General features: G+C 37.8%; 2 protein-coding genes across 2 annotated transcripts in view; one reads left to right on the forward strand and one right to left on the reverse strand.

Moving 5' to 3' along the window:
• The window catches only part of col5a2b (collagen, type V, alpha 2b), a 30947-nt gene extending 28874 nt beyond the window's left edge, over positions 1-2073 (forward strand). The window contains exons 47-51 of the mRNA XM_016238177.1: positions 582-635; positions 873-980; positions 1064-1117; positions 1219-1331; positions 2046-2073. Coding sequence (XP_016093663.1) covers positions 582-635; positions 873-980; positions 1064-1117; positions 1219-1331; positions 2046-2073 — 357 coding nt within the window. The remainder of the gene's footprint in view (positions 1-581; positions 636-872; positions 981-1063; positions 1118-1218; positions 1332-2045) is intronic.
• A 1353-nt stretch (positions 2074-3426) lies between these two features.
• The window catches only part of LOC107555400 (uncharacterized), a 39035-nt gene continuing 28617 nt past the window's right edge, over positions 3427-13844 (reverse strand). The window contains exons 5-12 of the mRNA XM_016238178.1: positions 13708-13836; positions 11160-11258; positions 8690-8827; positions 8481-8597; positions 6483-6569; positions 6041-6226; positions 3942-4077; positions 3427-3584 (exon numbers count right to left, since the gene is read on the reverse strand). Of these exons, the coding sequence (XP_016093664.1) occupies positions 3427-3584; positions 3942-4077; positions 6041-6226; positions 6483-6569; positions 8481-8597; positions 8690-8827; positions 11160-11258; positions 13708-13836 (1050 nt within the window). The remainder of the gene's footprint in view (positions 3585-3941; positions 4078-6040; positions 6227-6482; positions 6570-8480; positions 8598-8689; positions 8828-11159; positions 11259-13707; positions 13837-13844) is intronic.

The raw sequence follows: 13844 nt of genomic DNA on the forward strand, positions 1-13844 counted from the left end.
GTGTTGTGATTGGCATCACTCGGCGCCTGGTCGGGAAATGTTATGCCCCTTACCATAGCCGCCTGCGAGCTTCAGTGTAAATATTGCGTCAAAATCAAATCAATTTGAGTGCGATTTAAACCCGGATGATTGTAACCACTCTAAGTTCATCTGCCTTGGGAAAGCTAGCGTGTCTCCGACATAGTGATAACACTCGTTGCCTTCTCTAGTGCAGCTCAACCAGGTCTCATCCCATTTGTCGATATTTGTGATATCACAAATCCCGGAAAATATGCGTTGTAGTCCAAACAAGTCGTTCGTTGTAGTTTTTGAAAAGTGATTTCTGTTAAATAAAATATCACCTTTTGAAGTGGACTTTGAGCTTTGTAACTCTGCAGATCTTTTTTATGCTCAAACAGCAACATTACAGACTAACTAAAGTTGAAAAAGTGAAAAAGCATAATAGCACTCCTTTAAAAGCATGTAGACTAACATTTGCATAATGTAATGTAACAAAGGCGCTTCGTTAATCTTGTCGAATTTGAAATAGCTATGCTGTATTTTTATTTGATTCCATTTTTATTGGTTGATTTTGCTGACAGGGTGCAAGAGGTCCACCTGGTCCTGATGGTCAAGCAGGAACCAGAGGGAAAAAAGTAAGTCTGCATATTTACATATTGATACTGGTAACTTTATCATTTTCATATATAAAATACAATTGAATGATAGCAAATGAGACATGCACTTAAATTAAATCAACTCTGAATTCGCACAATAGAAATATATATAAAAAAAGTGTTATCTAAAGACAAGTCACTTTGTGGAAATAATACAAGGGGAACCCACAACTTGTGTTTATCAACCAAGCATACATTTCTTCTAATCAACCTTAGGGACCACAAGGACCAATGGGAGATAAAGGTGACAAAGGAGATGCGGGTGAGAGAGGTCAGAAGGGTCATCGTGGCTTCACTGGACTCCATGGGCTTCCTGGAAGTTCAGTACGTATAATGGACAATATGTCACCTGTCACACAATGCAGTAACTACCTTCTGATAATCATCTGTCAATTATTTCCCTCCAGGGTGCTACAGGGGATGATGGTGCTATAGGAATCATTGGACCAAGTGGGCAAAGAGTGAGCAACAGATTCAAATATCACTCAAATTTGAATTCTCAAAGCACCAGCAATACTCATGCACTTTGAACAGAATTTAATACTGAACATGTCATTATTAGGGACCCCCTGGCCCTGTTGGTCCAGCAGGAAAAGAAGGAGATATGGGTCCACTTGGAGCAGTGGGGGCTCCTGGATCTCGAGGTGCCACTGGTGATATTGGACCTGAGGTCAGGCATGAGATTATGTCTACGATGCATTTTGTGTATGTTATGAGATTGGATCTTCTTGCTGAAACATCTTAAACCAGTCTAATGACGTTTGCTGGTCTAGAGAGGTTTTGGGCATTTTTCACATGTGACCAGCTGAAGTTGTAAGGATGTTTAGATATTTGACTGGAAAACTTGTACACTTTTATGTTTTTTTTAATACCATTTTTAGGGCTCCTGTTGCCAAAACACGTGTATTGTAAGAAAAAGAGCCAGTAACTACTTCAAAAAAAGATCAAATGGGTTTGAAATAACAAGAGAAAAACTTATCGTAATAATAATCAGATTTAGTTACTGTTTAAAACTAGGGCTCGCAACAGAATAAAATACTTATGAATATTTACTAATCTACTCATTATTTATAAGAATATAAATTCACAACGTTAAAAATATTGCATTAAACATTTTATTGCAATAATGTCCTTAACACTTTTGCTGTGAAAACCCTACAAAATATATTTTGGAAAGTCTTAATTTTTTTTCAAATGTTCTGTAAACCACTTTTTGGCCCCGTTTAAAAAAAAAAAACCTTTAAAGTATTTTGTGTGTGTGTGTGTGTGTGTACAATATCATGAAAAAAAGAAAACACTGGAACTGAATGTTACAGGCCTTTAACCACAATATAATTGTAGATGGGTTTAAACACCTTTTTTAACATCCTATTTATGTAATTAACACAGTTATGGAACACCAGCAGGCATTGTGTGAGAAAGTAATCTCCTGCCCATAAACAAAATTTGTAGAAATAATTAGAGTCAGTGCATTAAACACAGTGTTCCTTAGCAGAAATAAAAAAAGAATTGCCTTAATTGGAGGGTAGAAAGCCAGAACCACAGCTAATCAATAAAAAAACGGTTATGCTGTATCTGACAGGAATTACCTGCATGATTCCCGATTCCCATGTCAGGCATAAAACAAATACAGCATCCCACAGTAAGCATGCTTGTACTACCTATACTTGGAAACTGATGGGCGGTCATCTGCCAGTGAGCTGAAACTAAACCTGGATAATGATCCAGATCACTTGAATTAGCCCACACCAAAGATTTAATGACCAATATTCAAAATCCATGAATCCAAATCATATATGTAGAGAAAAAACACACAAGAGTTAGAATCCAGTGTGAGATAGAATAAAAAAGAATGATTTTTATGTCAGTGTATATGTGAGGATCAAGTATAAGTGACGTGACATGTGTGGCCAAGTATGGTGACCCATACTTGAAATTAGTGCTCTGCATTTTAACCCATCCAAAGTGCACACATAAAAAAAAAAAAAAATTTTGGTTTAATATATTAAGAGACATACAATAAAAACCAAAAAATAGATAACACATGTCATGCTTGTAAATCAAAACGTATATCTTGTAAAACCATATCAAAACACCAGAGCACTGTGAAGTGAATCACGAATGAACATGTACAAACCATCTCTGCCGCTGAGAGGTTGGGGGTGGCATTCAGAGTGAAAGGAGAGATGAAGATAACTGAATTATTCAGGATTACAGGGTTTAGAGACACATAAGTGCAAATGACACTTACGGATTCTAATAATCTCATAACAGGTACGATGTCCTCAGAAACGGAAACGTCCATAATCCTCTGGATTATTGAAATCGGAATTAACAATGGTCTATAATATAGTGGGGTGAATGCTGCCAGCCAAATACTGCATACTTTGATCTAATAATATTGTCTGCCAATCATGTTGGCTGCTTCTGCTGTTTGTACGTTTATGACACATTACTGAGAGCATTTCTCTTTCCTGTATCAAGAATTCTGTCATAATCCTACTTCAAAGCATGTGAGCAACAGGTTCACAACTATTTACACCATCGTTTTTAGCATTCAAATTTGCACACTGCGTCCAAGCCAAAATTAAAACTTTATGATACGTGGTACAGTTGTAATAAAGATTGTGCTTCAATCCTATAATGTTTAGTACTTGCAAGGTATTACAAAAATAAAATAGATTTAACAGAATAAAAATAGGGATACATAATATATTATTACCACATCGATTATCTGTCAATATGTTTATCATCACATTGATCATTGACTTCAATATTGCTGCTTATCTAAATGAAAGATTAAAAAAAAACATAAAAGACTAATTATGCTCACCTGCATCTCATCCAGTTTGGACTGGATGTCTGGGGTGAAGACAGCTGGTCCACAAATGAATGGATCGAATGGTTCTGCTCCAAACAGGTCTATATCTACAGCAGAACCAGATGAACAAGTAAATCATCTGTCATTTAGCAAACACTTATATTAAATGTGCAATAGTTCATGATCACCCCTTGCAACTGAAAATGTGTCAAATGTATATATATACAAATTTAAATTAATATATAATTAATGTATACATACAAAAAATCTATCAGTGAAATTCTCAAACGCATACTAACAAATGTCTCCATTCAACATCTATACTCTGGCTTCATTTGTTTTCAACTCCAATGGACCCTTTTATGGAAAAGCACATTACATTAGCAATTATGGATTTTGCCTTCAGGTGCTTGAAAATATAACACATTCATCTAAGTGAGACAGCAGAAATAAAGAGCCCCCACCTCTGTCTTTTTTAGGAGGCAGGTACGGAGATGAGATGCCGTTACAGTTCAATCGTCTTGTTATTGGAGATTCGGGGGTGAATGGAACCATATCAAATATGTCAGTAGAGGGCACTCTAGCTTGTATGCTTCCAGCCTAATAATGTAGATACAAGAGTAAAATGTGTCAAATGCGTCAAAACCAGTCCAAATGTAAGATCAGACTCCATCCGTGTGATACGCATTTAACTGTAAATTCACCGTATAGGCTACATTTTATCACAATGCTTTTCTTTTTTTTAGTAAGAACAAGGTTAAAACAGTAATTCTCAAAAAGTGTGGAGACTTCCCTAGCTATTAAATCTTAACTTTCACAATTTGAATTGACTGCGTTCACTCTTAAAAAAATAAAGGTTCTCAAAGGGTGTTTTTGCAGTGATGCCAAAAGAATAATTTTTGGTTCCCAAAAAAACATTTCCATGAACAGTTCCTAAAATAATTATTTTTTAAGAACATGTTTAAAATCTAAAGAACCTTTTTTGACTATAAAGAAACGTTTCTGCATTTGAAAGGTTCCATGGATGTTCAAGGTTCTTCATAGAACCAATGATGCCAATAAAGAACCTTTATTTTTAAGAGTGTTGACGTGAGAAACAAATGAGGTTTGTGTTCGTTTCTTCTTTTCTTAAAGGGATAGTTCACCTATCCTCATTTACTCACCCTCAAGAGTTCCTTTCTTCCATTGAGCACAAAACAAGATATTTTAAATAATTTTGGTAAGCAAACAGTTGATGGTAGCCAATAACTTTAATAGTATGGGGGAAAATGCTGTGGAAGTCAATGGCTATACTGTCAACTGTTTGGTTACCAACATTTTTCAGAATATTTTTGTGTTCAACAGAAGAAAATACAGATTTGGAACAAGCAGAGGTTGAGTAAATGTTTGAGTAACTTTAATTTGTGGGTGAAAGTATGGCGTACACTGCAGTTATGTAAGCAAACAACATTATACTATGCATGCCAGAATGAAATGGATGAGGAAACAATTTTCACTTTAATTATAATTGGTTATCAAATGAACTTGGAACTAAGTCTTAGAATAATGCACATCATATGGACTACTTTTACTGTAATTGTATGTGCTTTTAAGAGCTTGATAGTTACAATCACCATCTTTTCATAAATGAAAACACTGGGTTTGGAGAAATATGAAGGTGAGTAAATATCAGTAATTTTAAAAAAATTATTATTTTAGCCCAACTTTTCCTTTTATATTGCACCTGCAAAGCAGTATTACTTATTAATCTACTTTAAACATATTTATCAAATTCCTTGCTACACAGAAAATAACAGAATAATGTAGGCCTACATATAAAAAGTTAGCCACACTTCATTTTAAGGTCCAATTCTCGGCCATAAACAAACCATTAACTTCAAATTTTGCCTCAATAAACTACTAATTTTCTGCATATTAACACTTAGTAAGGTAGTTGTTTAAATCAGGTATTGGGGATTAGGGATGTAGAATATGGTCATGCAGAATATGTGCTTAATAAGCACTAACAAACAGCCAATATGGTAATAATAGGTATGCTAATAAGCAACTAGTTAATAGTGAGAATTGGTCCATATACTAAAGTGTTTCCAAAGTTACATACAAACTATTTTTTGTCATTCAAAACTATTTTTTGTTAGAAACATAAAACCAAACTTCTAATATTATAAGAAGTTTTTGTAGTTGTAGCTTACTGCTTTAATTAAATTAATAAATGTACATTTATATACATTTGATTGTTTAATACTGAATATGGGATGGGGCTGCCAAAGTTTTTGACTATCAAAAGGAGGTGTCACCAAAACATTTGAGAACCACTGCGTAGACAATAGTTCACCTATGGTTTGTTCTGAACAGAGCTATCCTATGGTTTCAGAGAAGACTAAATAATATTGCATGAATCATATGAACCACTTTTATGGTATCTTTACGGTGATTTTTGTTCTCATTTTCTTTCCTAATACGGAAAAGTGCAGTCTGGAGATTCTGCAAAATAACTTTTTTTGGGGTGAACTATCCCTTGTTTGAAGTATGAAGTGTATTTTTTTGCATACGAGACATTTACACGAGGTCGTGGCACGATGTAACCACTTGTGGGCTGTGAGTGGGTGGGCTTAGCAGGAGGCTGGGTGAGCAAGCTTGCTGATTGGCTGGAATCGGGTGAGCTGACAGGCGTTAGAGTGACAGAGGAGATCTCTAGGCTGGACAGTGATGTGACATCATCACCACACCAGGACAAGGCAGACGGCTTCTGCAAAATGTACGGCTCATTAGAGACATTAACATGCAGGTGCTGAAGAAGGGCACTGGGGGTTGGGGAGAGAGACGGAGAGAGAGAGAAAGATAGATTGGAATGGAGAAAAAGGGAAAAACAAATGGCGAAGTAGATAGAAGAGAAAAACAAACACATTTTGATGAACTGAAAGAGAACAGAATCATTGAGATTGGCAGGAAAGAGCAGCATTGGACTGAAATGATAAGCAAGTCTCATTTCCTACTGAACGTACTGGCGAGCAGCGAGAATCCATCATCTGATCCTCCAGCTCCTTAAGCTTCTTCTTCAGTTTTGAGTTCTCCATCTCCAAATCCTGAATCTTCAATTAACATAAGCACATTGCACAAAAACATTCACATTTTCATTTGTCAATCACGTGAAAACATTCCACAAACGTCTTTGGGATACGGGACGCCCCCGCAGCGTGCTCACGGGATTATGAGCCAGTGAATTTCTGGTTACATTTGCCTATCTATACTCGTATTTACACTTCAAAGGAAGCTGAGTTTTAAGCGGCATACAGTATAATTTATGAAAAGGAGCATTTATGCAGACATTGTAATGCGGCATACAGTAAATGTTTTTACACTGGAATCAGAATTGGGGGAGAGCTAAATCTCTGATTCTTCTGCACAGCCGTCAAAAAGACTGAAAGCAGCAAAGTTCCCGTTGTGTTTCATTTATCCTGAAAAAGTAATAATGGTTGGTATGGGCCTCTTTCCCACGTTCATATTTTCAGTATTTACTAATGCCATGCGGATTCACAGATTGACATTAGCAAAGTTTGTAGTACACAAGACTCAAACTTGTTAGATGAAAGCTATTTATTGACAACAACCCAAATAATAAGTTCTTCCCCCTTTCTAAACCCTTGTGTGCACCAGTTTACAAAAAGTTTGCTCCCCATATCTCCCCAAGCACTGTCACATCCATATTTTCCATTGTTGTTCTTATTGTTCCCCCATACTATACAAATCACTTAAAAACAACCGCAAGCTTTCCTCCATGTTGTTGTTTGCTGACATGCTTCCAAGAATCAACTCTCAAACTGATGGGTGTTTCTTCAACTTCAGGCACTTTTTTGTCTCAGGGGTTGATTTTTATAAAAACTAACAGCTTTTAACTTGAAGATGATATTAAAACAGCCTTGGAAACTTTACTTCATCATTTACTTTTGCTACTTTTAAATAACTTTTATGTATATGTTATATAATTTTACCCTTGTCCCAGACCCACATTCTAACTTTAACTATTAAAATTCCCAAATACAAAAAATAATTATTAAATGTGAAATATTTTATTAAAAGTTAAAAACACACTAACAATTTCAGTATTTATTGTGTGAAAATGACATTAAAAAAGACCCACAATTCTAATCACAAAAATATAGCCTCTAATGAAGTACTTGGTTACCAGAGACAGCATGTTAGAGATTAAATAATATTTGAAGAAAACACAAAAGTCAAGGTAAATATCAAGAATATTTTTTACTATAAATTAGACAAATTATGCAAAAAGTTTGAAAATATAAAAGCGTATTCATGATATACATACTGTATAATACTTGCTGTGAAAATAACCTTAACAATAGTGCTGGGCGGTATACCGGTTCCTTCCCGAATACCGGTGTTTATTTTTGTTATGATATGAATTTTTAAAATACAGCAGTTCAGTATGTCGCTTAAACAACGTTCGGAACACGACACTGTTTGAAAGGGGTACCTTTTCACTGTTGCACTGTGGTGAGGGAACAGCTGTATGTGTTACTAAGCGTGAAAGTTCTGAAACTGAAGCTGTAGAACTAATAGAACGTGATGACACAGAAGAACTCATCCACAATATCTACATTGACCGCCACAAATATCCACCGCCCCCTGGCATCAGCTCCCGCGTTTCACACACGAGCGTGACTTTAGCACTAGATTTAGCAACTTTCAGACCCTTTTAGCGGCTTTTTTCCATAGAATATTCATACTGACAAACCTAGCGACTTTTTTGGATAAACCTTAGCTATGGTTCTGTTGGAAGATTTCGCCAGTGCTGTCCCGCGAACGCGAGGTCTGACTTTCCCGGAGAAGTGTCACCTCTCTCGGCGTCTGTTCTGTGCAGTGAGCGGCAGAGACGCAGCGCATTCAGTTGGCTGCACCGCAGCCGACTCGTCAATAAAGAAGTACAAAACAGCGTTTCCAAGCACATGTCGCTTACTGATTGTTGGGAATTATAGTCTTACTCGTTTCTGAAGGTTTCCAATCTGTTTTCTCGTCTCTACATCTTTTCCACCAGACTCTAGGAACTTTTTGTAGGCGAGATCAAAGGCTTGTCCGATAGCAAGAGTGATCTCCTCCGCCTGGGTGAGATTTGCACACACTGCTATCATTAAGCAAATCAGGTTTCTTGTGTATGTAACTTTTGTTAGATATTACAAGCGTATTTACTTACACATTTTTCACTGTCAAACACGTAACACAGGTGTTTCTTCGTCTCGGGTTCTGTGCAGATAAAGGTGAAGATTCTTTTATCTGTTTTGTCATCTGCACAGAAGGACATTCTGTGAAGTTGGCAGTTATGCTGCATCTCCTGGAACAGGAAAGAGAGTTGAACTCAGATGAAAAGCTCACTGGTATGACTGACCTATTTTGAGGCAAAAAGCAACAAATCGAAAACAGCCTAGAGGAAAATTTTATTGCTTAGTGGTTTATATTTTTAAGTGTCTTGGGAGAATGAACTGTGTTCTCACATATGTTTCAACAATTAAGTTTATTTAACTTTTTCAGATGTTTCTCCAAAAATAACAGGAAATATTTGATACAATTTTTGACATGAGCTTATGCATAAGAGGTGCTTATTTATATTGTTTTAAAAAGTGGTAGGGATGGGGGAGCGATAATTATGAACTCATTACATAGAGACTTGCTGACCGATTCGTTTAATGCGACCTAAAATAACATGTTGTTTTAAAGGAAAACTTCACACAAACATTAAAAATAGCTGAAAATATACTCACCCTCAGGCCAGCCAAGATGTAGATGTTTGTTTCTTCAACATAACAGATTTGGAGAAATGCCGCATTATATCACTTCCTCACCAATGGATCTTCTGCAGTGAATGGGTGCCGTCGCAGTTTCATTTCATTATTAAGACATTTTTAAGTTCAGACGTTTTACGAGTGTAAACAAATGTTGGTGGATTTTGATGCGAGAGGACAACAGTTGATTTTTAAGTGTTATGGATTAGAGACTCATATTTTGGCCAGAAGCAATGGTTTAAAGTTAAAATGTCTTAATAATGGATTTATTCATTACAAACATGCAGTTTTCACTTCACAAGATGTTCATTGATGGACTGGAGTCACGTGGATTACTTGTAGAATATTTATGTTTTTTATCAGCTGTTTGGACTCTCATTCTGACGGCACCCATTCACTGCAGAGGATTCATTAGTGAGCAAATAATATAATGTCAAATTTCTCTAAATCTGTTCCAATGAAGAAACAAACTCATCTATATATTGGATAGCCTGAGGGTGAGTACTTTTTCAGCAAATTAAAATTTTTGGGTGAACTATTCTTTTAATGAAGCAAAATTGCAGATGTTTGTCAGTGTATGTATAACAAAAGCGGGGACACATGCATTTTTTGTAGTAGACTAGTACATTTATTTCCACTTGGATGTGTGATCCCTCATCTATTAATTAGATTTCATGACAATTAAGTTTGTTGTACATAGTTCTCAATGGCCCACTCCCAAAATCCATTTATGGTTTAAATTGTGAGATATACTTTATTTTAAATATCCAGAAATCACATTATTTTCATATACAGCCCCAAAATCCAATAAAAGATATTTACATGGACAAATGCAGTGTTCAAGTTAAATTGAAAATGAGGTTAATGAATTGTACAGTAAATTCATTATTGAACTGTAAATGATGATTGATACAGTATACTGATGGAAAAGTATGTTTCACAGCTGATGATTCTGTATGTCCTCTCACTCATTCACACTGACAAGCATCACAGCATACGTCTAAAGAGGGATACTGCAATTGTAAATTCACTTAGTGTTTGAAATTTCCCCATCTTTCCCCTTTGAGCATTAACTGCCCAGAAGCAATCCCGATGCCCAGAAGTGATCGCCCTTGGTTATTACTGATTTCCTGTGAATGTGCAGATACTGTGATTCTATCTACAACACCATCTCACGTTACACATGACAGCAGAAATGATTTCTCATGTGAGAAGATTCTGCTATTAAACAACCTGCCACTTTTGCTTTAGAAATTGAAAATAGGCATTTTGTCGTTTGTTTGTATTCTTAAGTTAGTCGTATCTTAGACACTTAACCAAAAGTCTGTTTTCCACAATATTTTTAATAGTTATTATTCAAAGGCTAATTTATAATTAATACTACAAAAAGTTAAATATTTTTGGAATATACATCTGAGAGATCTCATTTATGATTTTTCTACTACTGTTCACAAACATTGGCTCTCTTTTCAGATCCTGACAGAGCTATTTTGTTTTGAACAAACACATCTAATTGCATTTATTAAGTGCTAATTGGTTACTTTACTTGCTGAATTAGTTACTATTGGAATGAAATAATTCCATTCCAGTCAGTTGTGCTAACTAACAGCACTTAATTGGCATGACATTAAACAGTAAGTGTTTGAAAGATAAGATAGCACATTTAATTTTCTGCTAAATTGCATTTCATTGTTCTGTCAGAGCAGGTGTGAGGACAGTAGTGGAGTAGTTCATGGGGCTGAATAAATTACTGTGACTTTTTTAAAAGTCTAAATTAGTTGCCATGCATGAAATCACATCAGCTATGTGGTTTTATCTTTATTCATAAAGCACTTCCTGTAACTGAACATAAGACAATTTTATACACTATTTAAGAAAACCTACCTTGGTTTTAGGGTCCAATATCTTCACACCATATATAGAGATCTGAAGCTCCACTTTAGGAGTTTTCTGCCCCTCTGACTTCTTGATGTGCTTTTGAAACTAAGGAAGCAGAAGTGATTCAGCACACACTGGGCAAATGCATACTATCAAGGGAAAAGCAGATAGAGCCGGAGGTGTTCACCATTTTTTAAAGGCTGCTGGAGAGCAGTAGAGCATCAGGTGAAATGAGGTGCTCAAACACGTCTCTAGAGCAATGCACTGACCTGCAGAAAGTCCAAGCTGGACATAAATTGGGCGAAAGAAATGTCACCCAGGAAAATGACATTTTTATTGTGCCCTTAATCTGTCCCCTAAAAATCCCACCATGAATGAGTCACAGCTTTATTTCAGTCTCATTAACAGTTTTAGTTATAAGCAGAGACCTGTGCAATGAGTGTTTGGTGCCGTTATTAAAAAACAACACAGATGTTTCACAACGATATTTGTTTTCTAAAGGAAATGTGAGTTTGCCAATGTTAGGGTTGCACTGCAAAGTTGTTCATCAGCCAAAAAAAGCCACCTAAAATCTCTAAAGGTGCATCCCAAATCATGTACTTATGCACTATTCTATGCCACTATGTACTATAGTATAAATAGAGCGATTAGTGTATTCCCACAGAAAATTCCAAAAAGAAAAAAGTGCACTTTAAATACCAGGATGGTGCACTTAATTACTCAATAGCAGACAAAGGAATATTGGAGAACACAGGTTTTAAATACTGGGAACGTAATCAGGGAGAAACAGAAACAGGTGTGGAGCCAACTAATCAAAAACCATGGAAACAAACAAGGCAGGAGAAAGGAAACACAGAAAACTAAACCAAAACAGATCATAACCATAACAGTTCGCCCCCTCCTGGAACGGCACATCCTCGTGCCGACAAAAGTCCAACTGAGGAGGGAGGGAGGGAGGGTGGAGGTTCAGGAGGTGGGCAAGGGGCAGGCAATGGAAAGGGAGCATAGTTCATCGTGCCAGGGCGGAGTGGATGGAGGGAGGAGCAGGAGGAGCCAGATGGCAATCCAGAGGCCAGCCAGGATAGCGGCCCACGGTGGAGTCGACGGCGGGAGGAGCCATGGTGGAGCTATGGCTGACCCCACCAGGGGGCCGACTGACGGAGACTGGGCTGATGGAAGAGGAGCCCATGATGGAGCAGAGCAGACAGAGAGCCAGGGTGATACTGAGGATCCGGAGGGCCAAGGCGGAGCTGAAGGCTCAGGCGACCGAGGCAGAGGCAGGGCTCCGGAAGACCGCTGCGGAGCCGGAGCGACTGAGGATGGAGGCAGAGCCGTAATCAAAAACCATGGAAACAAACAAGGCAGGAGAAAGGAAACACAGAAAACTAAACCAAAACAGATCATAACCATAACAGTTGGACACTTCATGCACTCAACTACATAATTAATACACTAAATGGAAGAGTACATAGTGCATAGAGCATAATTTTGGATGCAACTTACTGTATGATATTATTGTTCCTGAATATGGCTTGGGTCCGTGATTCAATTAAAGTCTATGGAATTTTGTTTTTTTTTATTGTTCACTAGGTGAAAATCATAAGCAGATCACTTAGAAAAATAATAGTACACCAACTCTAAACAGGTTAGTGTGGTATTTAGAGTTTTAATGTCAGTGATAGTATAAATGATTACTGAAGACAAATGGTCAAGTAAAATATAACAATAAAATACAGAATATTAATTTATAATAATTAGATATGAATAAATTAAGAATCACTATTCAATTATTAATCATTTCATTTTTTTTTTACCAATTTAATAAAGATATAAATTATTGTTTTACCTACCAGCTTTTGCCTTGTGTTATCTGGCACTCACATAAAATTGAAATGCAGCTTGAGCCTGTTATATGAGCTTTGGAAGTAAACTTGGCCTTTTAAAATGTCTGTATATTTATATTTAATTATCACAGCAGTTTCTGCCCCATAAACAGGCAAGAAGAACCGTGAGCACGTTTTATAGCCCCCGGAGGGACGAGGGAGCCTGGTGGAGCTGGTGGGATGACGGGCCATGGTGGAGACGAGGGAGCTATGAGCCTAGGCGGAGCCGATGGGTCGAAGGACCGAGGTGGAGTCCAGGGCTCAGAGGCTGGAGAAGGAGACAGGGAATCCTCACACCTCAAGGCGGAGCTGGAGACTGGAGGTCCCTAGGCGATTCCGAGTGCCCCGATGGCGCTGACTGAGGGTGAGCTGAGGGACTGACAGGCACCAGTGGAGATGGGGCTGAGGAACTGACTGGTCCTTTAAGAGGAGGCGGGAGAGGGAGGCTGGGAGGGGACACTGGAGGACAGGAGCTGGACGGAACCAGCGGAGACGTAGGAGAACTGGGTAATGCCTCCCCAAACCAGTCTATTAAATCCACTTTGAAACAGTCCATTAGTTCCTCAATGTAGTCCAGTGACCCTCAGCGGCGGGAGTGTGGGCAGGGCTTCCCTCTAAGCCCTCGATCTCCACCAGCACTCCCTCGGGGATGGGAGATGTTGCTGGCTCACCTGGTCAGAACGGTCTTGAGGCTCATGCTCCTGGGCGACGATCGGCTCAGTCGTGGTTTTGCACGCTGGCTCTCGTGTCGCGGTGGGCTCAGGCTCTTGCTCCGTGCAGCGGGATGACGGCTGGCTGGTCTCTGGTT

Source organism: Sinocyclocheilus grahami, unplaced genomic scaffold (genome assembly GCF_001515645.1).
Source record: "Sinocyclocheilus grahami isolate Dianchi unplaced genomic scaffold, SAMN03320097.WGS_v1.1 scaffold534.1, whole genome shotgun sequence".
Lineage (NCBI taxonomy): Eukaryota > Metazoa > Chordata > Actinopteri > Cypriniformes > Cyprinidae > Sinocyclocheilus > Sinocyclocheilus grahami.